The 26454-nt window shown below is 41.4% G+C and overlaps 1 protein-coding gene across 1 annotated transcript; it reads right to left on the reverse strand.

Annotated features, from left to right (window-relative positions):
* Window positions 1–7593: 7593 nt before the first annotated feature.
* LOC139324484 (vomeronasal type-2 receptor 26-like) lies at window positions 7594–16445 on the reverse strand. The gene is made up of 7 exons (XM_070954195.1): window positions 16337–16445; window positions 14406–14607; window positions 13731–14022; window positions 11930–12787; window positions 10662–10871; window positions 9353–9479; window positions 7594–8504 (listed from the first exon to the last, which is right to left on the reverse strand). The coding sequence occupies exons 1-7, from the start codon at window positions 16443–16445 to the stop codon at window positions 7594–7596; spliced, it is 2709 nt and encodes a 902-aa protein (XP_070810296.1).
* Window positions 16446–26454: the final 10009 nt, after the last annotated feature.

Consider the following 26454-nt stretch of genomic DNA (forward strand, 5'->3'; position numbering starts at 1 on the left):
TTGTGTGAGTGATTTGTGGAAATGTACACCTCAGAAACTTGATGGCCTACCTCGCTTGACATCTCCTGGCCACTTTTCCACTGACTTTGTTCACCATAATAAAAGGATGGGTGAGCTAAAAACATTTGCAGAAACCAGATGGCTGAAGAACATATTGTCTACTGTACTCATGATCATTGCTTTGCTTATTTCTGTATGTTGTAGTATTCAATGTATTACTGCTTTGTTTGCTATGATGATAGACATGTTTCCCAGGCATAAAGAGAACATCATAATAACAACACAGCTGAACCCTGTTGCAAAAAACAAAAACAGAGGAAATGTGGGAATGCAGTAGCCATAGTACATGTATAGACCAGTTTAACTGGTTGGACACTTGTATGGAGCTTAGCATTGAAATAATCAAACTAAGAAAAGCGGGTTCATATGGATACTCTCTGAAGGGCCCTATTCATTCTCTCATTGTTTTTAACATAGGACGTGCCTGCAAAAGTAAAGATATCTCCTTGTATAAACATCCTGGGATACAAAGTAAAGATATCTCCTTGTATAAACATCCTGGGATACAAAGTAAAAATATCTCTTATCTCTTTGTAAACACATTCCTGAGAATCAGATAACAGAGATGGGCCTCTCGCCTGGTAGTATCTGGTACCAAGCAGCCAGAGTTAGGTTTTGCTTTGTATCTTTACCATTGTTTCCCTATCTCTTGTGTGTAATATGAGATGTGTGGCCATAATAACGCCTTCTGATGACGCTGTATCTGGATAACTAATAAAAGAGATTGTAGCTCTTTGTTTTGCTGCTCTCTCATCCCGAGAAAACGCTTGTCCTGTGTTTTTTCTAATCTGGACCATACATGAGGAGCCCGCCAGGATGAATTCAACAATATATATATATATATATATATATATATATATATATATATATATATATATATATATATATATATATATATATATATGTGTGTGTGTGTGTGTGTGTGTGTGTGTGTGTGTGTGTGTGTGTGTGTGTATGTATGTATGTGTATATATATCTATATATCTATATATCTATATATCTATATATCTATATATCTATATATCTATATATCTATATATCTATATATCTATATATATGTATGTATGTATGTATGTATGTATGTATGTATGTATGTATATTTGTTGATTTTCACGGGTACAGGTATGCAAGTCTTGGTGTATTCGGGTCTTCTCCCGTGTAAGATTGAGAGCCCTTTGGCAACGTTTCGGCAGAATCTCATCTGCCATCATCAGGCTTATGCAAGGGGTCTTCTGCAGCAACTGTCGTTACTATTTCAAAATCTGGTGCTGGTAGTCTGCTTTGCTAGGATGGCCCCACCTCTTCATTCTGATTGGTCGCAGTCTGTGTCTATTGGCTTGCTTTGGGTGTATGGTCGGTTTTTCTCCACCAGGTGGCAGGGCTTCATCTTTGTGGCTGGCTGGAATGTGATTTGGTTGGAGATCTCGGGGTGTGTGTGTCTGGCTTCTGGGGTGTAGATTTTTCTGTCTGTGGGTGCTGGGACTCGTTTGTTGACAAGGGCTAGTTTGCAGATGTCTGGTAGGCGGGAGGTATCGTCATGTTTATTCATGTTATGGTGGCGTTTTTCTATTTCAATGGCTTCCATAATTATTCTCTTGTTGAGGTGTTCAGTTTTGGAGATTAATTTGGTTCCTTCAAAATCAATTTCATGTCCTGTAGTGTTAAGATGCTGGAAAAGAGAAGAAGTTTTTTCTTCTTTTCTGACTGCATTCTTGTGTTCTGCAATGCGTGCATTTATTCTCCTATTAGTTTGTTCAATGTATGTGGCTGGACAGATTTTGCATGGTATTTCATAGACTCCTTGGTTTTCTAGCTGGATCTTGTCTTTGGGTTTCTTAAGATGTTGGCTATTTTTTGGTCAGTGCAGAAGGCTGTCTTGATATTGTGTTTGTGGAGAATTTTGCTGATTTTATCTGTGGTCCCTTTGGTAAGGGAGGAGGATGATGTCATTGTCCTGTTCTGTGTCTTGGTTCTTGGGAGGTGTCTCCCTTTGAATTAGGTTGGTGATAGTGTTTCTTTGGAATCCATTAGAAATTAATAGGTTTGTGAGAGTGTGTAATTCAGTTTTCAGGTAGTCTTTGTCGGCTAGGCGTTTGGTTCTGGAGATGAGAGTCTTGGCTGCGGAGTTGATCTGTGCAGGGTGGTGATGTGATTGTGCGTTTAAGTAGCGGTTGGTGTGTGTTTTTTTCTTGTAGATGGTGTGTCCTAGGGAGCCATTGGGTTTCTTGTAGAATAGGACGTCCAGAAAGGGAAGTTTGTTGTTAGCGTCTGTTTCCATAGTAAATTGTATTTTGGGGTGTAGGCTGTTGAGATGTGTGAGGAAGTTGTCCAGTTTTTCTTTCCCGTGTGGCCAAATTATGAAAGTATCATCTACATATTTTTTTTTTTTAATTTGATTTATATGCCGTCCTTCTCTGGAGACTCAAGGTGGCTTACAATGCATTAAGCAATAGCCTTCATACTTTTGTATATTTTATACAAAGTCAGCTATATATATATAGCTGAGATATATATATCTCCGCCAGAGTTTGGGTTTGTGTTCAGATTTATCTAAGGCGTTGGTTTCAAAGTGTTCCATGTACAGGTTTGCGATGACAGGTAAGAGGGGTGAACCCATAGGTGCTCCTTCTTTCTGTTTGTGTCTTTGTCCATTGTGGATGAAGTATGTGTTGGTTAGGCAGTGGTTGGTCAGATCTAGGATGTGTTTAGGAGGTTTGTATTTGTTTTGGATTGCTGTCAAGGCTTCTTTAATAGGCACTTGGGTGAAGAGGGATATGACATCGAAGCTCACAAGTAGGTCGCTGGGTTGTAGGTTTTGTTTCTTTATTGTTTCTATGAAGTGGAATGAGTTTTGTATGTATGAGTTGATGGATTCTGTGTAGGGCTGAAGTTGTTTGGCAAGAAATTTGGCAAGATTCTGTAGAGGTGAGCCTATGGAGCTGACTATGGGTCTGAGTGGTGTTCCTTCTTTGTGTATCTTGGGGAGGCCATAGAGCTTGGGGCATCCGGATGATTTCTCTCTGGGGATGAGTCTTTGCTGGATCTCTTCACTGAAGGGAGAGGCTTTTATTTTGGATTTGGTGGTTTTTTCCAGGTAGGTGGTGGGGTCTGTGTTTAGAGGTTTGTAAGCGGGGTCTTGGAGTAAGTTGGATAGTTTGGCTTGGTAGTCAGATGTGTTCATCACCACTGTGGCATTGCCTTTGTCTGCTGGGAGAATGATTATGTTATTGTCTTTACTCAAGTTGGTGAGTGCTTTTTGTTCCTTTTGGTGTAATTTTTTTCTGGGTGGATTGCTGGAGCAGAGGACGTTGGTGACTTCAAGTCTGATTTTATTGGCTTCAATAAAGGGGGGGGATTTAAGCCAGCCCAGCTTGATGAAATAAAAAAGTTTTAAGGGCACAGTGAAAAGCACGGAGATCTGGGATCCTACGTATCTCCGGGGGCAGGTCATTCCAGAGGACAGGTGCTGCCACAGAGAAGGCCCACCCCTGGGGGTCGCCAGCTGACATTGTCTGGCTGACGGCACCCTGAGGAGTCCCTCTCTGTGGGAGCGTACTGGCCGGTGGGAGGCTATCGGTGGCAGAAGGCGGTCCTGTAAGTACCCAGACCCTAAGCCATGGAGCGATTTAAATGTGGTAACCAACACCTTGAAGCGCACCCGGAAGACCACTGGGAGCCAGTGCAGCTCGCGTAGGAGGGGTGTCACATGGGAGCGCCCCATCGCTTTCATGAAGTCAGATTTTGATTTAGCACATTTATATGGCCACACATCATATACCCCATGTAACGGGATTAGCTCCTGTTACTTGTCCCAGCTTCTGAAAACCAGGCAGTTCGAAAGCATGTAAAAAATGCAAGTAGAAAAATAGTGACCACATTTGGTGGGAAGGTAACAATGTTCCATGCACCTTTGACATTTAGTCATGATAGCCACATGACCACGGAGACATCTTCAGTTTTGAAACGGAGATGAGCACCGTCCCCTAGAGTTGGGAACAACTAGCACACATGTGTGAGGGGAACCTTTACCTTATACCACATCATATGGGTGCCATAAAAACAACTTTAAAAAATACAAAAAGTAAAAAAAAAGTAATATTATGAAAGGCTATGAGGGGGCATCAAATGAATAATGGAGCCACCTGATCCAATTGCCTCTGTATTGTGACCTCCCATGTCTGTTGATAAAAGATTCCACAAAATTGGCAAAGAACAGAACAGAACATAATTTTTTATTGGCCAAGTGTGATTGGAATTTGTCTCTGGTGCATAAGCTCTCAATGTACATACAAACTACAAACATACAGTAAATATACAATGTACATACAAACATAAGCTCTCAGTGTACAGTACATAAGCATTTAGTGTATATACAAACAACAATGTGATAAATCATAATCATAAATCATAAGATACAATCATAAATCATAAGATGCAAAGAACAAAGTGATAAATCAAAAGATACTAATAGGAGAAGGTAATAGAAGGGAAGATGGGGTAAGATAAGAAAAATGGGAACAATCTCAACTGAGGGTGGAGAGGTCCTACATGATAGATGCTATGGCAGAAAAGACTTGTAATTCCTTAGCAAAACAGACCCACATATCTCTTCTACCAGATTTGATACTGTAGGATGGCAGATGTTAAACCTGAGGCAATGATTCAAATATTCCAGCCCCATGTCGAGAAATTAATGGGTATAGGATTTTAAATCAATGGTCAAATAAACAATAAACAAAGGATCATGAAATTATGATGGATTATGTCCCTACTTCTTGAAAAAGCTTTCCACTGCAATAGCCGAACCTCTAAGCACAATCTATCAGGTATCTTTCAGAACCATTTTCCTTGCCAAGACCTATGGTCATTGGCCACGATCATTCCTATCTTCAAACAGGGAGACCCCAGCCAAGTTGAAAATTACAGACCAATCTCAATGTGTCACCTGCAAAGTCATGGAATCAATCGTAAACCAATCCATTATCCTCCACTGAGAGGCAATGAACCTACTCTCTAACAAGCTTGCTTTCAGGAAAAATTTGTCCTGTAATCTGCAATTCCTACACTGCAGAAACAGTTGGACCACGCAACTTGAGCAGGGTAAAGCAATAGATGCAATTTACATAGATTTCTGCAATGCCTTCGATTCAGTGGTACACCACAAACTAAGCTCTTACCACATTTCAGACCCTTGTACATATGGATAGACGCGTTCCTGTCAAACAGGCAACAAGTCGTCAAAATAGGGAGCGCCCTATCAAACCCTGCACCACTTAAAAGCAGTGGCCCCCAAGCAGCATTTTAGCACTCACACTCTTTCTGCTTTACATAAATGACCTTTGCAATCATATTATAAGCAGCTGCATACTCTTCATTGATGATGTAAAACTATTCAACACCACTGACAATACTGCTGCCCTACAAAGCGACCCTGATTATGGGACTGAATGGTTGAACAATTGGCAACTCCAAATCTCAATGATTAGTCATAATCATGTTTATACTTGTATCTATTATCTAATACATGCTTGATGAAAATAAATAAATAAATAAAATATCTTCCTCTTAGTGCTTTACATAGAATTCTGAGAAATTCTGCTGAGCCACCAGGCTTGGTGGCTCAGCAGACTAAAAGCATTGTGATTAACACCAGCTGTCTGCAATTACTGTAAATTCGAATCTCACCAGGCTCAAGGTTGACTCAGCCTTCCATCCTTTCTAAGGTAGGTAAATGGAGGACCCAGTTTGTGGGGGCAATAAGCTGACTTTGTATAAATATACAAAAGTATGAAGGCTATTACTTAACGCATTGTAAGCCGCCCTGAGTCTCCAGAGAAGGGCGGCATATAAATCAATTTTTTTTTAAAAAATGGCATTCTTCTAGACAATCAATACCAGTCTGTCACAGGTGTGAACAAATTGAGGGAGTATGAACCCGCTTGGCTTCTGGGCTTGTGCATTAAACAGAACAACAAAAATCATGGGATTGCAACCAAGAACAGAGTGCTTTGTTTAGGTTTAGGTTTTAGGTTTTATTAAATGTGTATACTGCCCTACTCCCGAAGGACTCAGGGTGGTGAACAGGCACAGGATAAAATACAGAAATACAAAAGTTAAAAACAATTTAAAACCAAATTAAATAATATGGCCCACGACAATTAAAATCCCAATAAATTTAAAACAAATTAAAATTTCAATTTAAAATTTAAAAGAAAGGGGAGAAAAATTAAGCCAGGCCGGCTTGCTGGAATAAGAGGGTCTTAAGAGCACGGCGGAAGATGCGCAGATCCGGGATCCTCCGTATCTCCGGGGGGAGCTCGTTCCAGATAGTGGGTTCCCCCACAGAGTAGGCCCTCCCCCTGGGGGCCGCCAGTCGACACTGCTTGGCTGACGGCACCCAGAGGAGCCCCTCTCTATGAAAGCGTACCGGCCGGTGGGAGGCTGCTTGTGGTAGTAGGCGGTCCTGTAAATAACCAGGTCCTAAGCCATGGAGCGCTTTAAAGGTGGTAACCAAAACCTTGAAGCGCACATGGAAGACCACCAGGAGCCAGTGCAGCTCGCGCAGGAGAGGTGTTACACGGGAGCACTATTTTGCTCCCATAACCACCTGCGTGGCCGCACTCTGCGCCAGTTGGAGCCTCCGCATGCTCCTCAAGGGGAGCCCCATGTAGAGAGCATTACAATAGTCCAGGCAGGAGGTGACGAGGGCATGAGTGACTGTGTGTGTGTGTGTGTGTGTGTGTGTGTGTGCTTTGTAAAATTATTTCAGAGTAACCACAGTTAAAACTAAAATTAAACCATCCATGACTGAAGGCCTGGTTATTTCCAAGCATGCATTTCCTCATAGTGTAGGCTTTGAGGGAGAAGTTCTGTGAAGTTCCGGTTTCCAAAGGAATTCCATCAATTGGGGGTTTGGAGGACAGTCTTCTCTATCATAATGCACTCCTGTGGAACATCTCCCCCCCCCCCAAGTATGAACACCATTTACCCTCTGGGTGAAAACTGGAGTTTAGAACAGAGAATTTTATTATTAGAATTTTATGGTGCGTTTTTTTAAAGATTTACCCTGATGGTTAAAGTTACTGTAAATATCTATATCTATGTATTATATATATCCATATAAATCCACATATTTCAGTGTCTATCTCCATGTTCATCTCTCTCTCTCTCCCTCTCTCATCTATCCATAAATATCTCTCTATATATACATGCCTAAGGCCTCAGTCTACTGGTTTCTAGTCTAGTATCTTATAAATTTAGTTGTTCTGGACTTACGATCCATATATCATTTAAAGGGTTCTGTAGAGGGATTTTTTTTTTAAAAAAAAAAAAGATTTTTCTTTCTCCTGCTATTATAACTAATTCAAGGCTATATCAATATCTAATATTTCTCCCTCCTTCTATTTTTCTCCACAATAGAACATGTATGAGGCAGGAGTAGAACTCACAATATCCTAGTTTCTACCCTGGTCCTAGACACAACAGGTTTTAACTTCCTGATACCTGATGCAAAATAGGAAACAGCAATTAAATTTATGGTACTCTGTTCTTTTCTCTTTTGAGCTGATCTTTTTTGTTCAAATCGGGCCTCAGCACAATGATGTACAATTTGGGAGAAAAGATGCAAAGCAGTAATCCAGCACTGGAAGATATAATGGAGAAGATTTCCACAGCAACCATATATTTTCCCTTTGAACTCAGGTATGCTGGAACAAAGGACACCCAAACACTGCAGAAGACCAACATGCTGAAGGTGATAAACTTGGCTTCATTGAAAGCATCAGGCAATTTCCTTGCTAGGAAGGCCAGTGTGAAGCTGACAATGGCAAGGAAGCCCATATAACCCAAGACACAGTAGAACATGAAGGCAGATCCTTCGTTACACTCCAGAATGATTTCTTCTGCTATTGACTTCATGTCAGCATCTGGGAATGGGGGGGAGATGATCAGCCATATAATACAAATTTTAATTTGAATAAAGGAGCAGCAGGATACTAGAAATGTGCCAAGTCTTTTCCCTAACCATTTGGTCATCTTGGACCCTGGCTTGGTAGCCATGAAAGCTAGAACTACGATAATGGTTTTGGCCAAAACACAAGAAATGGCCACTGAGAAGATGATGCCAAAGGCAGTTTGACGAAGGAGGCATGTCACTTTGTGAGGTTTCCCAATGAATAGCAAAGTACAAAGAAATGATAACAGGAGAGCAACAAGGAGTACATATGTGAGGTTTCGGTTGTTAGCTCTGACAATGGGAGTGTCCTGATGCTTAATAAAGATCCAAAGGACTCCAACTGTGATTAAAGAGAAGAAAAGAGAAGAAGTAGACATAACTGTTCCCAATGTTCCTTTGTAGTTCAAGAATGTTGTAACTTTGGGGAGACACAAAACCTGCTTCTCGTTGGGATACTGATCTTCTGGACATTGAAAACATTCATCCATATCTATGAAAGAAAATATCGATGTTGAAGTTGCATTGAAAGAATAAAAACTGATTTTGCAATTGTTCAAAGTGAGGACTGCCAATTAATTTCTGAAAAAATATATGTAGTACATGAAGTTAGTTGCCATCAATTTATCTATATATATAAAAGTGAAAATCATTCACGCCATAATCATGAAATCTCCAGAACTGTAAAACCTACAAACTTGATATTTGCCACGTATGTTCCCCTTGGCTGCTAGGTGCTCACTAAGAAAGGATTTTTTGAAATGACCATCAGAGCATTAGTATTTCCTATATTATGATTAACACACTCTGATGCTAAGAAGTTCTATTCCCCCACCCCACCTGAAAAGAAATCTATTCCAAATGCAAAACACAAGCAGAGGAGAGGAGTTTCAATTTCAGTTGTAATTTCACAGCAGCAACCAGGAGATAGGATACGGGAGATTTCTGTGTGGCAAACCTGAGGGAGAAAAGGGGATAGAATAGGGGAGGCTTCTGTGGGGCAAGGCTAAGGGAGATAATGGATAGGATAGGGGAGGCTTCTGTGGGGCAAGTTTGAGGGAGAGAAAAGAAGAGGAGAGGCCGATCGTAACTACTCATTAATTTTCAAGTAGAGTCAATTCGTCAAGCCAGATCACATAGTTTTGTCGCGAAGCACAGATATTCAGCTAGAATTTGCATAAATTCACTTCTTGCTACCAATAATGAACATGCTTGCAATTCAATTACTTATCCCCATTTTCTAGTCTAATCTGCCAAGTGAAAGAGTTGGCAGAAAACAGAAAATTCCCCATTTGACAATCCCATTCATTTGCTAAGGTAGATATATACAATATCTCTTACCCTCCCTGTTAGAAATCTTCCCTTCTGGACATCGAAGACAGTCATAGCAGCAAAATAGTTTTCCTTCTATCTTAATCTTACTGTAGCCTGAATCACACTTTCCATTACACAGAGAAAGTGGCTGGGTCTGTCCATAAATAAATAATTTTAAAAAAAGTTTATCTTTGGAAATGTGAGATCTCATTTTCTTTCAGTATTTCCTGAAATGTCATTCCATCAAATTTTTCTTTTGATATAATAATGTAAGACAGCAAAGTCTGCTTTTCGGTGGAAAGGATTTGAACACCTTTTGACCTCAGTGCGAGTTTATAGAGCACAATACTTAATTTGTTGCCAATAAAAAGACCACTTTACGGAGGCATAGATTTACAAGTGTTGCTTGCCTTTCTTTGCTTTTGAACACCTGTAAGGCTTTTAGTGAATGGTAAAGTTTTCCCATAAAATTTACATGCAAGGTGTGAACTTTCTTTGTGGCCTACTCCATTTCTCTCCATTTACCCACCTACTACCCTAGAAAGTATCCTAAGGAACACCAATGAATGACTTTCTTAGTCTATCAGCTAGGCTACATACACAGAATGTCACAGGTGGAAATCAGCACTTCACTATGCTTTGGATGCTTCTGGATTGAAAGGATTAGCCAGCTGTTGTAGAGAAAGACTCAAATAATATCTAGACAGGACCCTCTCTGTGGCCGATAACCAGCTCAGCAGAGACTAAAATCCAGGAAAAGCTTCTTTAGGTGGATGGAAGTCTTTGAAGAATTTAAAGTAGAGTGGACTTATGGAATGCTACAAAGAAGTAATACTGGATGGGACCAATGGAGGAACTGGCACCTGGGTCTGACAAAATCTGAGAAGTATGGAAACCATTGAGTAGACTGTGCATGGGTGCAACAAGATCCAGAAACACTCTGAACAAATGGGAATATCCAGTTGCTTCTATTCTTTGTAGTTGTGTTGACATTCAGACAACAAAACATACAGTATGTATGCTTGCCCTTTGTGCCACGATCATTGTATGTTTCAGGACCTCATGGCAGCATGATAGAACACAATCAATGTTGCTAGTTTCTAGGCAAGGTCTGTTTAATTTGTACATAATTTAACCTTGCATCTTTTATTTTTAAATGTTTTGCCCTATTTTAACTGTGATGCTACCCACATGAATAAACCAACAGCTAGGCTGGAGAGGCTTCAGGGAGAGAATATAATTCTCTTTCTGAGGTCATTGTTATGGAATAGTTTGCCTCTAAGTAAGCTTTCCAAGTATTGAAATCTGGACTGAACACAATGTGACTGGGCCGTACCTGGTTAAACCTGCTTGGCCATTCAATATCGTCTTCATAAATGGTGACCTTGAGGTCCATGCCTCCAACTTGGACTTTCTTAAAAGACAAATTTTCAAATGTGATCCAATTGATAATATCAAATCCAGTCTTTAATTCTCCATTTTCATTGAACCCAATTTTTTGCCCAGCACTATTATTAAATGATGTTCTTCTGATCATGTAGTTGAGCTAAATCAGAAAATAAGCCAAACAGATATATATATATCAGGATGTACAACAGCACTCTTTCTCCCCTTTAAAGTATATAGACAGGAAATCCATTCAAGGTTTGTAAAACATGAAAGATAACATTAACAGCAATAATAAATTACATTATTGATTGTAACTATGATTAGAGAATCTTCACAGCACCAGAATGAACCAGAAGAAATAAAATAAAATACTAGATCGGATTATTCAGCAATTTAAATCAGAGTTATTATTTCTAGCAGATTTTTGAAAAAAATAATTGAGAAACAAGTTTATATTGAGGAGAGTATAACAGAATATAAGGGGAAGAATGTTGCAGAAGGCTTTAAAATTTATTTAAATATGTTAAATTTGTAATGATGAGGACCTCAATCCATTTTAATAAAGTTTCTAGTACTGAAATGAAAACCGTCTCCATGGTTTTCTTCTAAAAGAAATTGAATTTTGAGTATGTTTTTGGATTTCAGAAACTTCTCCAAATGAGCAGGGTCAGTAAACATATAAGAAAAAACATATAAGGAAAAAAGTAATACCAAATGAGCAACGTAACATATTGAGACCAAACAGATCAAATAAATATATTGAATACAGTGTTTCAAAATAAATTATATGCATGTCATCTAGAAATAAATCATGTTTAGTCTTATTAAATTATTTATATCCAGGTGTTTGAAAGGAAAAGCAAACTTTTTATAACTAACTTTAGGACCCAGATTGTTGGGGACAATATGCTGACTCTGTAAACCGCTTAGAGTGGGCTGTAAAGGACTGTGAAACAGTATATGAGTCTAAGTGCTATTGCTATTTAGCTTATAGAAACTTTTTTGTTACATATGGATATATCAATGGTATACTGTATTTTACATTTACTTGGTCTTAGACTGTTAAAAAGTAAATAGCTAACTTTATATTTACCAAAACTTCTCAGTTTCACCTAAATTGGAGAAATGAATCCTTGGAAGAATGATTTTTTTTTTTTTTAAATCTAGTAGGAAGATAGAATGAGAATCTGTAATTTGTCTTTTGGGGGATTTTACCTTCCATAGATGTTGATTCAAAAATTTCCCCTTGATTTTCCTCCCTTCTCTAGATTTCATTATAGATGAATAGAAGCCATGCAAAGCATGTGCCACCACGTAGATAGCATTGTAGACACTGTAGCTGTGGCCACTCATTTCCATTTCAAAGACAGATGTAGGAAGAACCTCCAGTTTCTCCTTTCCAGTACAAGTGGTCCCATTTGCCTTTTGTGTTACAGAAGGATGGAAGGAACATCCAAAGGCATTTTCCCAGAAGATCTTGATAAAACTGTCTTCCTCTTCCAAGTTAGGGTTTCTCATCTGAAGAAATTGGTGGAATCCCAATACCTTCTCTGAGTGAATTGCAAAAGATAAAGCACCATGAAGGAAAACCATATCCTTATTTCTCTGAAATGAATTTGACGTGAAATCCATCTGGATTGTCATAATCCAGACTTTCCCTTTTGTCCATAGTGGTAAATCATTGTCTTTCAATTTACTGGAAAGAAACCTTAGAGTTATCATGTTCCCACTTTCACCGTGAACTACCACCACAGTGACATTACTTTTCATAACAAATCTGTACATGTTAAGTCCTATTTCGCCCATCTTTTTCAGATTATTTGAATGAACAGGGTTGGGAAATCTTGCAATGAAGTCAAAGCAGATGCCACTCTGGGTGGCCATGGGAAGCACCCTGCGCAGAAACATTTCACCATTCTCGTTGTCTACTAACAACATCCCAACCCATGTCCACATGAAATATAGCAATAATTGAGAAATTCCCTTGTACTGACTGTCCATATTCGGCAACATCTGTTGGTAAAAAGCAGCTTGGTCTTTTGTGCTAATTTCAGGAGCAGAACCATACAATATCTAGAAACAGAGAGATAAACAATAAAAAGGGGGAAAAATGACTGTAAAGTGAAAAGTTGATGTGCAATCGGATTCTCTCCCTATTTTGTCTGCTAAATTAGAAACTGAAGCCGGAATCCGTGTAAGTTTCATGTTCATATTCAAGATGAGCTAATGGAGCAGCAATGTTCAGCATTTCTCATGACTTAATTAAGCAAGTTCAATCAGCAGATCTCCATCTGTGCATGGAGAGTGCTATGCCATCACTTCCAAAGCTGAGCTGCATCACCAAAATAGGTCAGTGGTTCAGAGTTGCATTGGAACACCAGTTCCCAATTCAGAGATGAATCATATCATGTTAGGTTACCATAGAAAAACTTACAGAATAAACTCCATATCTGGAATTTCCAATATCATATCTCAAGATACAAGATTTAATTCAGAGAGCAAAAACTGTATCACTTAAATATTTAAGTAATGCAATTTGTGCACTCCAACTTAATATCATTAAGATAAATATTAATTTACAATATATTACTTAATTGGTTAAAAATATTATCCAGTTGTTTTCAATACTATTGGTGCAATATTTCAAGATAATTTCAACTTATGTCTAAGGAGAACGCTAGCAGGCCAGAGAGAAACTGAAACAAAATCAATACTAACTCCTAAAAAACTATTCCAAATACTAGGATGAGTGAAACTTGATTATACTCACTTTGGAGAATATTGATTTTGCTGAAAAATGTCCCCAAGCCTAGCCCCTTGAAACATCAAAAAGCTGAAGAATTAAGGTTCTGTGGCATAACCAAAACACACCAAAATTCACTTGTAATCTCTAGCAGCATAAATTTCCTAAAATGTACCATTTTTATTACAATATTTTTTCCCTTGAAGATTTTTACAGAAAAAATATTATATGGATTTTTATCTCCTGCCACTGAATTCCAAGGAAACAACATACCTGTGGCATCTTGTACAGGGAAAGGATATTACCCATGTATAGATAGATGTTAGAAGAAGGTCCTCCAATGACTGCTATTGGTCTGTTTTGAGTATCACAGTTGTAGTTAGGTATGAATTGGCCCTTTGTAAAGAAGAGCTCCAATGAGGCACGGTATGTCCATCTTGGATTAAAGTAGGCATTATAGATATGGAACCCCAAGGTATGGTTTGGTAAAATAGAGGTATCTCTATTGATTTCCATGATGGCAAACTCTAAAGCGAGGATGTGCTGATACATTGGAGTTATGACCCTAAAATAAGCATTATGTACAGTATTCTGTTAAAATACATTCTTCCCATCATGCATGGCATAGGTTTACTTAGATTAATGTTTGTATCTATCTATCTATCTATCTATCTATCTATCTATCTATCTATCTATCTATCTATCTATCTATCTATCTCTGTCTGCCCATCCATCCATCCATCCATCCATTCATCATCTAATTATTCATAATTTATTGTCCATCTATTTTCCTACATAAAAATACTCTCTGTCTCTCCCCCCTCCCTCCCTCTCTCCCTCTCATCTCTCTCTTTCTCTCTCTCTCCTTCTTTTCTTTCTCTTTTTCTGTCTGTCTGTAAAACATCTTACATAGTGGTGCCAAAAAACACAACAATGCCAACATCTTACATAGTAGTACCAAAAAGCTCCTTAGATGGTTGTCTCCTGAAGTCTATTATTCTATAGTAGATGTAGATCTGAGAGAAAATGCCCACAATTATGAAATCTCCTGATTGATATTGCTTGTGAAGAAAAGGCAGAGGGTCGTTAGTCCTACATTTAGCACTGGGAATCATGGACATCATTTCAGGCAAATGCACCAAGACCAAGGCTTCAAGTATCATCATAATGTACAAAAGTTTTATATCTTAAACCAATTGAGGTTTCCCCAAGCTCTGCCTCATTAAGAGTATTTGCAATTTATACTTGCACTTGTCTCCACAAAAACCTCTTGCCCACTAGGCGATGAAGTGGGAATTGATGTGGGAATTGATAATGACAATGGAAAGGTCAATAATTCAGAATTCAAGACCTAGGAAATCATGGCATGTAAATAACTGTACACCAGCCTGTAATTACTGACAGCAATGAAAACTTAAAAGAAATACAGAACATTTCCCCATTTGTATGAATACAGAGGGGAAATAGTTGTTCTAGTATTAAAGCAATATGGCCTTACATTAATTTACAGATTGCTTATTTGTTTGTTTGATATCCCATCATAGTCTCACAGCTATTGAGGATGCACAAAATCAAAATGCACAAAAGGAAAGATACAATATGTTAAATTAAACATAAAATAAAATACAATCTACATAACAAGAATAAAAAATAAAAAATGTGGCCATATGCCACATAATAGTAAAATAATTATTTTAAAAATGATGCCGTAAATAAATAAATATATATACGTCATCCCCATCCTTCGGTTCTTAGATGTACTTGGCGGCCGAGCTCCTTGCACTGTGAGACTCCCCCCTCTCGCAGGCCTGGCCCTCCACACTATCAAGGGCCTACCTTGATGACGGGTTTTGGAACCCTGAGAGGTGGCATGTTGTGAGAAGGGGGTTGAGGGGTTTTTTGAGAAAGTTTTTAGAAAAAAAATTAAGGGGTTCCGGGAGGGGGATAGTTGGTTATGTGAAGAGATCTGGGGGGATCCATATAGCCACAGGGCAGCATAGCCGGTCTGACGGTCGTGGCTGGAGGGATGGGGTTGGGAGCTCGGAGGGGGTTCAGGGGGACGAGGATGAGGGCTGTTTGATTAGTATTGTGGGTGGGAGGGGCAGATATGGTGATAGCAGGGGGTCATATCAGGTTTTGGGAGTGCGCACCCGCTGTTTGCGAGCGATTGCACACTCCGGCCCCCAATGCATCTCTTGTTCCCTGGGTTGTGCAGACCCTCAGGGCCTGGGCCTCTGGCTGATGTTGTGCAATGCCAGGTCCGTGATAAATTAAGGCCTTAATCTTGTTCAAGAGTGGGGTGCTGACCTGGCGGGTATTACGGGGACCTGGTTGGGCCGGGAGGGGAGGGTTGCCCTCGTTGAAATGTGCCCACCAGGCTTCCGTGCATTCCATCAGCTGAGGGCTCAGGGTAGGGGTGGGGGGGGTGGCAGCTATTATTAAGGAAAGTCTCTGTCCGAGGGAGGCCACTGTACCTCAGATAGCCGGATGTGAGTCCCTCCTTGTGAAGTAGGGTTGTGGGGTGCAGATGGGCTTGCTGATTGTGTACCTGGCTCCCTGCCACATAGCGGCGGCCCTGCCCGAGCTGTTCAACGTAGTAGCCGGGGTGGCGGTGGATACCCCCAGACTTATGGTCATGGGGGATTTCAACCTGCCATCTGTTGGTGAAACGTCAGAGGTAGCTTGGGAGTTCATGGCCTCCATGACGGCCATGGACCTGACTCAGTTAATTCAAGGCCCCACTCATACGGGGGGACACACTCTGTATCTGGTTTTTGTCTCTGGTCAGTGGCTGAATGATCTAGAAATAGGGGATATAGACATCAAGCCCTTGTCATGATCAGATCATTCACTCCTTTGATTAGACTTTCGAGCCGCACCCTCCACTGCAGGGAGACGGAACTGACCAGGTGGTTCCGTCCCAGATGCCTGATGGATCTGGATACGTTCCTGACGGAGCTTGGGCCATTCCCTGAGGCTCTGGCTCATGACTCGACTGTAGAACTGGTGGCCACCTGGGATTGGTCGGCCGCTGGAGTTTTGGACCACGTCGTGCCTTTACGGCCTCTGACTCGGTGCCGATCTCAATTGGCTCCCTGGTTTTCCAAGTGCCGGAAAAGATGCCTGGAGAGCGAATGGAGGGCCAGCTGCTCCGAATCTGACAGAACACTGGTAAGGTCTCATATTAAGATCTATCTAGTGGCGATAAGAGCGGCAAAGTTTAATTGTTTTTTCACTCTTATTGCATTTGCAGAGAACCGCCCAGCCGCCCTGTTTAGGAAGACCTGCTCCCTCCTTCATTTGGGAGTGAGGGAAGACCCCCTGAAGGGTAGGGCTGAGGATTTTGTGCAATTCCTGCATGACAAAGTCACTCAGATTCAGGAAGGCCTGGACTCCGATTGGGTAGATTTAGATGGGGTGACGGAGGTGGGTCTTGAGAGTGTTATCTGGGAGGGGTTTGACCTTGTGACTCCCGAGGACATGGACAGGATTCTGGGTAGGCTTAGTGTTGCCACATGTTTATTGGTCCCGTGTCCCTCCTGGTTGGTGCTGGCCTCCCGGGCGGTCACACGAGGCTAGCTCCAGGGGATTATTAACGTTTCTTTGACTGAGGGTTTTTTCCCTCCCTCCCTGAAAGAGGCGGTGGTGAGGCCCCTCCTCAAGAAGCCTTCCCTGGACCCGGCTGTATTCACGAACTATCGTCCAGTCTCCAACCTTCGCTTTGTTGCGAAGGTTGGTGAGAGTGTGGTGGCGCGACAACTTCCCCAGTACCTGGATGAAGCTGTCTTCATCTCACTCTCACTAACGTACTAACATCCAATGGATTCCAAAGAAATAAGATCACCAACCTAATCCAAAAAGAAACCCCCACTAAAATCCAAGACAGAGAACAAGAAAACGGCAAAGCCCTCCTCCCATACATAAAAGGCACCACAGACAGAATAAGCAAAATCCTCCACAAACATAACATCAAGACAGCATTCTGCACAAACCAAAAAATATCCACCATCCTAAGGAACCCCAAAGACAAAATTGAGTTAGAAAATCAAGGAGTATATGAAATCCCATGCACCGCCTGCCCCACCACATACTTCGGACAAACCAACAGACGAATAAGTGCACGCATAGAAGAACACAAGAACTCAGTCAGAAAAGAGGAACCAACTTCTTCCCTGGTCCAACATCTTAAAGCCACAGGACATGATATAGACTTTAAAAAGACCAGAACTATCGCCAAAACTGAACACTTTAACAACAGAATAATCAGAGAAGCCATCGAGATAGAAAAACGCCCACACAGCATGAACAAACGAGACGATACCTCCCACCTACCAGCCATTTGGAAACCCACCCTTATTGACAAACGAGTCCCTAACACGACGAATGACACCAGACCCACACTCACGAGAGCCACACAGGATGTCACCACCACACATCCACGCAGAAAGCAGACACAAACCCACACTGATAATGAGCCACGACCAAGGACCAGAAGCCAGACCACAGCTGCATCATTACAGGGGGAATATCTGAGAAGTGGGTGTGGCTCACCGACGAAGCCTTATAAGGCAGAAATAGCTATCTGAGTCTCCCAGAGAGCAACACAGAGTTGCAGTTTGTCAACAGAAAAAAAGCCCTGAAGCTTGTGAATGAGATTTCACACAACCAGAGCTGCAAAACAACTTAGTTTACGTAGGTAAAACCTGGCTAGAAAGAATATGCACATAAAAGCCTACGAAAAAGAAAAAGACACATTGTACCTTTACAGGGGGAATATCTGAGAAGTGGGTGTGGCTCACCGACAAAGCCTTATAAGGCAGAAATAGCTATCTGAGTCTCCCAGAGAGCAACACAGAGTTGCAGTTTGTCAACAGAAAAAAAGCCCTGAAGCTTGTGAATGAGATTTCACACAACCAGAGCTGCAAAACAACTTAGTTTATGTAGGTAAAACCTGGCTAGAAAGAATATGCACATAAAACCCTACGAAAAAGAAAAAGACATATATATATATATATATATATATATATATATATATATATATATATATATATATATATATGTGTGTGTGTGTGTGTGTGTGTGTGTGTGTGTGTGTGTGTGTGTGTGTGTGTGTGTGTGTGTGTATGTATGTATGTATGTATGTATGTCTGTCTGTCTTTGGTTATTCGGGTCTTCTCCCACGTAAAATTGGAAGTGTCTTGGCGACGTTTCGATGAAATCTCATTCGTCATCTTCAGGCCGGTGTTCTCGGCTTCGTGCTTCCAGGAGCAATGTGATATCGCAGCTGTCTCTTCCTTTTAACTGCTAGTGGGGGTGTGAGCTGATTGGGTGGGAACTTGGCTGTGTTCTGATTGGGTGGAGGCGTGTTCTGATTGGTTAGGGGCTTGGCTGTGCTCTGATTGGATGGGGGGTTGGTTGTGCTCTGATTGGCTGGGGGTGTGTTCTGTTTGGGTGGGGGCTTGGTTGTGCTCAGCTTAGTCTGAGTTGCAGGGGGATTTGAACTGGTGAGCTGCGTTGTTGTTGTTTGGCTTCATGTTTGTGGCCGTGCGAGTTCTTCATGGTGGGTGTCAGTCTGCTTCGTGTATGGATTGGAGGGGTTTAAAGTGCAGCTGCGGTCTGGCTTCTGGTCCTTGGTCGTGGCTCATTATCAGTGTGGGTTTGTGTCTGCTTATATCTCATTGACGTTTGATACTATCTACCAATCTACCTACCTACCTAATCTACAGTATTTATCATCTATCTATCTATCTATCTATCTATCTATCTATCTATCTATCTATCCATCCATCCATCCATCCATCTGCTTTTAGTTGTACCCAAAACTGAATCAATAATCAATATAGGTGCTACAAAATTGCCATTATATCATCATAACATTAGAATTCCCTTATCTCAAAGACTACAGCATTTTGGATTAGGTGCAATTTTGGAGTAGTCTAAATGCTGTCCCATGTCAAATGCATAGAATTGTGTGTGTGGCCAGCTTCACCTGCATCAGATAAAGCAACAATTGGTGCACCAGTCCTCTAGTCATGGCTGCCACCTACATTTCAAGTAGCAACTGTGAGTCCCTAATGAATCCCAAATGGCAAATATCTTCTTTCGTTACCCATCCAGAGACACTAGTAGCATTGATGGAGAACCTCAACTACAAATATCAAATCTATCTTCCTTAGCTTCAGTTCTCTCTTGTCCTGACCTTTACAGAACATGACAGAACACTGATAGCTTCTACATGACAGAACACTGATAGCTTCTCGCTTAAGCCTATGAGATGGTATTAAATTGGGAATCAATTTAATCATTGGGAATCATCAGCAACTCAAATATCAAATGCTATCTCCTGGAAGGGTCATATAGTTGAAAAAGAATAGGAGGAAAATGATCAATTCCTCTAATAAGACAGGTACAACCAAGATGTCCTTTCATCTCCCACTACAACAGACTAGAATCATTCCCTAAGGAAGGAGCAAAATACCTTCAAACAGTCCATCTTTTCCCACAAGTGGTCAAAAAAGAGAAGTTTTCTTTTTCTTTTTTTTTTTTTTTTAGAAAAAGGAAGAATTTGGGCACTAATTCCATGCAGGACCTGATAAAGGTCCTTCAGTAGAATAACCAATGATCTCAGGCTAATATATGGGCTATTAATTGACTGAAAAGGGTCTAGATCAGTATTGGTGAACCCGAGTGCTGAAACAGGAGCTCGCGCACATGCGCAGGAGCGTCAGAAACCAGAAGAGCTGAGCTTCCAGTTTTCAGCACGTGCATGCACACCGGTCACCTGGTCTTAAAGCTTAAATCCTAACCAAATATCATTCCATTTTTCTCTTTTTTTTTTGCACGACAACTACCCGGGCACCTGGATGAAGCTATCTATCTAGACCCGTACCAGTCGGGCTTCAGGCAGGGGGACAGCACAGAAACCGCATTGGTCGCATTGGTGGATGATCTCTGGAGGGCTCGGGACAGGGGTTGCTCCTCTGTCCTAGTCCTATTAGATCTCTCAGCGGCTTTTGATACCATCGACCATGGTATCATGCTGCAGCGGTTGAGAGGGTTAGGAATAGGGGGCACTGTTCTGCGGTGGTTCTCCTCCTTCCTCTCCGACTGCTCGCAGTTCGTGTTGGCAGGAGGGCAGAGGTCGACCTCGAGGTGTCTCGCATGGGGAGTGCCACAAGGGTCGGTCCTCTCGCCTCTTCTGTTCAACATTTATGTGAAGCCGCTGGGTGAGATCATCCGTGGTTTTGGGATGAAGTGTCATCTGTAGGCTGATGATACTCAGCTGTACATCTCCACCCCAGACCACCCCAACGATGCCCTTGATGTGATGTCTCGCTGCCTGGAGGCCGTGCGGGTCTGGATGGGGAGGAACAGGCTCAGACTCAACCCGTCCAAGACCGAGTGGCTGTGGCTGCTGGCGTCCCGATATAGTCAGGAGGTGCCATCGCTGACTATTGGGGGTGAATCTTTGCCCCCCACAGAGAGGGCTCGCAATCTGGGTGTCCTCCTGGATGCACGGCTGTCTTTAGAAGAGCATATGACGGCCGTGGCCAGGGGGGCCTTTTATCAGGTTCACCTGATCCGCCAGTTGCAGCCCTTTCTGGACCGGGACGCCTTGCGCACGGTCACTCATGCCCTTGTCACCTCCTGGCTGGACTATTGTAATGCTCTCTACATGGGGCTCCCCTTGAAGAGCACTTGGAGGCTCCAACTGGTCCAGAATGTGGCCGCGCAGGTGGTTATAGGCGCAACTAGTTGTGCCCGCGTGACACCCCTCCTGCGCGAGCTGCACTGGCTCCCAGTGGTCTTCCAGGTGCGATTCAAGGTGTTGGTTACCACCTTCAAAGTGCTCCATGGCATAGGACCCGGGTACCTTCGAGACCGTCTTCTGCCACCAATAGCCTCCCACCGACCAGTCCGTTCCCACAGAGAGGGTCTCCTCAGGGTGCCATCAGCCAAGTTATGTCGGCTGGCGACACCCAGGGGGAGGGCCTTCTCTGTGGGAGCCCCAGCCCTGTGGAATGAACTGTCCCCGGAAATATGTAAGATCTCCGACCTCCGGGTGTTTCGCTGCACACTGAAGACCCTGTTGTTCCGCCAGGCAGGGCTATTAACATAATAATTTTAAATTGGGGTATTTTAAATTTTTGGGGTTTTAAATTGGCCAAATCTATTTAATTATTTTAATTTTTAATTATTGTTGTGTCCTGTGTTTTTAAATTGGCTGTACACCGCCCTGAGTCCTTCGGGAGAAGGGCGGCATAGAAATAAAATTATTATTATTATTATTATTATTATTATTATTATTATTATTATTATTATTATTATTATTATTATTATTATTATTATTATTATTATTATTATTATTTTGTTTTATTTTATTTTATTTTATTTTATTTTATTTTTAATTTGATTTATATGCCGCCCTTCTCCGAAGACTCAGGGCGGCTTACAATGTGCTCAGCAATAGCCTTCATCCTTTTGTATATTTATACAAAGTCAGCTTATTGCCCCCACAACTGGTTTCTCAATTTACCTACCTTAGAAAGGATGGAAGGCTGAGTCAACCTTGAGCCTTGGCGAGATTCGAACCCTGCAGTAATTGCAGGCAGCTGGTCTTAATAACCAGCTTAATAACAGGGTGCCTTAAACCCCTGTACTACCAAAGCTCTTTATTATTATTATTATTATTATTATTATTATTATTATTATTATTATTATTATTATTATTATTATTATTATTATTAATGTTTTACTTAATTATTTCCCAAAATTCTATCAATTTAACTATGCCATTGTCCCAAAAAACCCGTTACTTAAATCTTAAATCCTAACCAAATATCATTCTATTTTTCTCTTTCTTTTTGCTTAGATGGATATATTTTAACAATATAAATCATTACAGTTTTTGTAAACATTTAAAAAACATTAAACATTTAATTATTTAAAAAACATTTAAAAAATTAAACATTTTAACTATTGCTCCCAATATAATCAGCTTCATTACTATACTGTTAATCCTAGCACAATCATTTCATTTTAACTATTCCCAGCATAAACATAATTTCCAGCATAATCATTTTATTTTTACTGTTGAACCCAACATTATCATCTTAGTTTCTGTTATTAAACCCAACTTATTAACTTCATTTTTACTGTTAATCTGAACATACTTCACCTTATTTTGGCTGTCCTACCCAGCATAATAATTTTTATTTTTCAGCTGTTTGTCCCAGCATAGTCATTTTATTTTTACTCTTAAATCCAGTATCATTATCTTTGTTTTTGTTATTAAACTCATCATAATCATTTCATTTTTACTGTTACTCCCAACAAAATTCTCTTTATTTTGCTGTCCTACCCAGCATAATCATTTATGTTTTTTATTTTGGCTGTTAAACACAGCATAGTCATTTTTATCTTTTTGCTGTTAAACACAGCATACTCATTTTTATTTTTGGCTGTTAAACACAACATAATCATTTTTACTTTTTGGCTGTTAAACACAGCATAATCATAGTTAATATTACTATTAATCCCCGCTTGGTCCTCTTTTGATTGTTTCCATCCAATTATACATTGTTTATTTCAGTTAATCAAATTTGTCATTATCCTTTTTTTTTGACAGTTTAACCTTGAGACATGATTCTTACTTAAAACATATCTTTGTATATATTTATAAATCTCTTTTCACATGCTTAATTTCGCTTATATTCTAATTTCCATCAATATTTCAATTTTATATATCTATGTCATATTCTTCTCATATTCTTATTCATCCATATTTGTCTATAAAAACCTCCTTTTTGTTATTACTATCCACCTATACATTGTTTCATTTTTAAACACATTGTTTCAATCTTTCAGCGGTGTATTCCTTATTTCTTCATTTTCTCGCCTACTAGCATGTATTTGCTTCCATTTTCAAAGTCTTCGAATGTTATCCTCCATATGTCATATTAAATCTTTTTCTTACTTTTATTCCAGATATAATGCATCAAGTTCCCTTCTCTTGAGCCTGCGCTAGATCCTTTTTTTATTCCTGCACCAGTTTTTTAAATTATTATTGTTCCAATTATAGGAGTTCCATTATAGTTTCTTTTTCTTTTCAACAAAATCAAACTACCTGCAGACAAGAAGAAAAATCTCCTCCACAAAATCCCGAGGCTGTTATCTGTACAGTTTAAAATTTTCCATAACAAAGACGAATTGCAATGTTCCTTTTTAAGCCAGAAGGTGTCCTTCTACAATCCACATTTTCCATTAGTCATGCACATATCCATTTTGTTTCAGTTATATAACAGTCCAATTTAATTACTCTTCTCCCTTTAATTTTAAGAATATCAAATCATCTTTTTTTTAAAGATCCAATTCAAATTTTAAAATATTCAGTCTTTTCACCATGTCTCAATATTTAATCCCATTAGTTCTGTTCAAGAGTTAATTATTTATTGGGTCTTTGTCTCTTTCAAGTTACATTTTAAACTTTCTATAGCCCCTTTGCTATTCAGCCTCTGTTTTAAGGCTAGGGGTCTTATAGTTAAAAATAATGCTGTCAGCGTTCCAAATTAGGCTTTCTTCCAGCGCTGACATAACAAGATGAACTTTTACCTAGTTTTGTATGTTACAGATAGTGTTTCCTGGGAGACGAGGATGGGGGCTACATTCCTGTGAAAAGAACGTGCCGGGATGCAGAGATGGATCTGTATGATGGCCAATGGGACATTGGGGTTGGAGAGCGGAAGAGGAGGGGGTTGGAAGGAGGGGCCAGTTTGGCTGCAATTTGAATCAGAAATGTCGAATATTGCTATTCTTAAAATAAAAATGATTCATTAGACGGTTTGCACTTGAGAATGAAGTTTATTCAAGATAGCACCGAAACCTGACAGACAGCCAAACTCTCCTCCAAATCCAGGCTGGCTGAGTTTAAATCATCCCGTTCCCTCCCAGACATCTGGTCGGATGGACTATGGCTGAAGCCAAGCTCTCGGAGGAAAGCCTGCTTCAAGAAATGGGAGGAGCAGAAGCGGTTGTGATTCCAGCCAACTTGGAAAATACAAAGGTTCAACTTTCTCCGCCTTCCCTCCCCGCAGAACTTCAAGCAAAGAAACATGAGGCAGATAAGTACCCGGGGACTGTGCCAAAAGCCTTAGAGGCGGAATTTCCTTTTGCAAATTTAAAAGATAAAGAAAAACCCCTAAGTGAATTGGGAAGGGCGAGCTGGGGATGGGAATGGCAGCGAAGCCCAGACAAGGCAGCACCTCCCCACCCCAGGATGAGAGACAAGGCAGAGGACTATCAACACCAAGGCCGGCCCTCCAGAGCTCAGCACAGAGAGGAGAGGGCAGAGAGGGAGGAGCCACCCCAGTTCAGAGGGAAGTTCGATGGTGACCCAGACAACCTCGCCCAATTCCTTGATTCAGCTGAGATATACATAGAGCAGTTTGGACACCTCTACCCTTTCCCCAGAGCCCTAGTGAATGCTATCTCGGAAGGGCTGGAGGGAGAAGCAAAGAGGTGGTCAGCATCACTCTACAAATACAGGGCCCCCCAGCTACAAGATGCGGATGGGTTCTTGCAACTATTGAGAGCCCGTTATGAGGAGGAGGAGGAGGACCCCTATGTGGAAGACGAGCTCAGAAACCTAATGCAGAGGGGGAAGCCTATCAGAGAGCATATCCGTGAATTCAGGAGAGTCATTGGGACACTGCCTCACCTACCAGAGCGATTGCTGGTGTATTTTTTTAGAACAAGCCTAGATAAAAGAATTTCCCAAGTGACTGCCTATCGTGACATCCCAAACCGACTCGCTGAATGGTTCCGGGTAGCGATAAAAGTCGATAGAGGGCTGCGGGCGAGTGACACGTCAAAACCACCAGAGGAAAAGGAGAGAGGCCGACCAGACCAGGGGCCACTCAACAGACGAGAAACCCCAACATCACAGCCCTCCTACAGACCAACTGCCCCACGGAGCCCACTGAAATGCTACAGATGTGGAGGAAGTGGCCACATAGCAGCAAGATGTGGAACGCCTAGACCGGGACCAGCTCCACCGCCCAAAGCACGACCGGAACGAGGGCCCAAGCGCGTCACCCACGTACCGCGGGAAGCTCCCCAAATCCCTGAGTTTTTTGCTCATCTGACCGAAACCAGAGGAATCCCAGAGGAGGGAGATCAGTCCCCCGAACCCTATGACATGGAAGACGAAGGCGAGGATGACCCGATGGTGAGTGGACCCGTCCATCCTTTTCTTTTCCCCATACGCCTAACAGCCCCCAAAACAGGGGCCCAAGAGAATTTCCAAGCCCTAATAGACTCGGGTAGCACACGGTGCCTAATCAACCTACCCACAGTTCTAAAATTGGGAATCCGAGCTAAACAGCTCAAACAACCAATTCGCTTCGAGCAAGTTGATGGGTCCCTAGTGGGAGGAACGTACGCCACACACTTGACTGAACCCGTGAGACTAGAACTCGCAGATCACTGGGAGACGATCCGCTTCATAATAGCCCCCAAGATGACAGAACCAGTCATATTGGGACTCTCATGGCTCGACAAATGGGGCCCAATCATTTGGTGGCAAGAGGGAACCCGCAGGCTGAGAATAGCAAAGGGGCCCCAACCCCTGCCGCCCCGACCAGAAGAATTCCCTCCCACGCTGAAACCCCAAAGCAGCCCTCCACTACAGAAGAAAACACCACCAACACAAGGGTCCCTCCCAGAAGGTGCAGCAAAGCAATTGGCAGCCGCACCCACCACCGCTTGTAATGCAAACCAGATCCCAAGGGAGTACCAAGACCTTGCGGGGGTATTCAGCGAGGCCGAGTGTGACATTCTGCCCCCCCACCACGAGACCGATTGTGCCATCAAGATTATCCCAGGAGCAAAACTACCCAAACCTAAAATGTATGCCATGACGCCCCGAGAAACGCAGGAAATGCGGGACTACATAGACAAAAACTTACAAAGGGGATTTATTGAGCCAGTGAAACCAAGG

Source organism: Pituophis catenifer, unplaced genomic scaffold (assembly GCF_029215685.1).
Source record: "Pituophis catenifer annectens isolate HBS135680 unplaced genomic scaffold, rPitCat1.0.hap2 SCAF_15, whole genome shotgun sequence".
NCBI classification, from domain to species: domain Eukaryota; kingdom Metazoa; phylum Chordata; class Lepidosauria; order Squamata; family Colubridae; genus Pituophis; species Pituophis catenifer.

What these genes read in the sequence shown, in the direction of transcription:
- LOC139324484 (XM_070954195.1), bottom strand. Translation starts at nt 16,445, where the DNA reads ATGAGCCAGAGCCTCAGGGAATGGCCCAAGCTCCGTCAGGAACGTATC. An exon ending in TGAATCAACATCTATGGAAG is followed by an intron (nt 10,872 to 11,929) that starts GTAAAATCCCCC and finishes TTTCTGATTTAG; the next exon opens with CTCAACTACATGATCAGAAG. An exon ending in GAAGATTTCTAACAGGGAGG is followed by an intron (nt 8,505 to 9,352) that starts GTAAGAGATATT and finishes TTTCTTTCATAG; the next exon opens with ATATGGATGAATGTTTTCAA.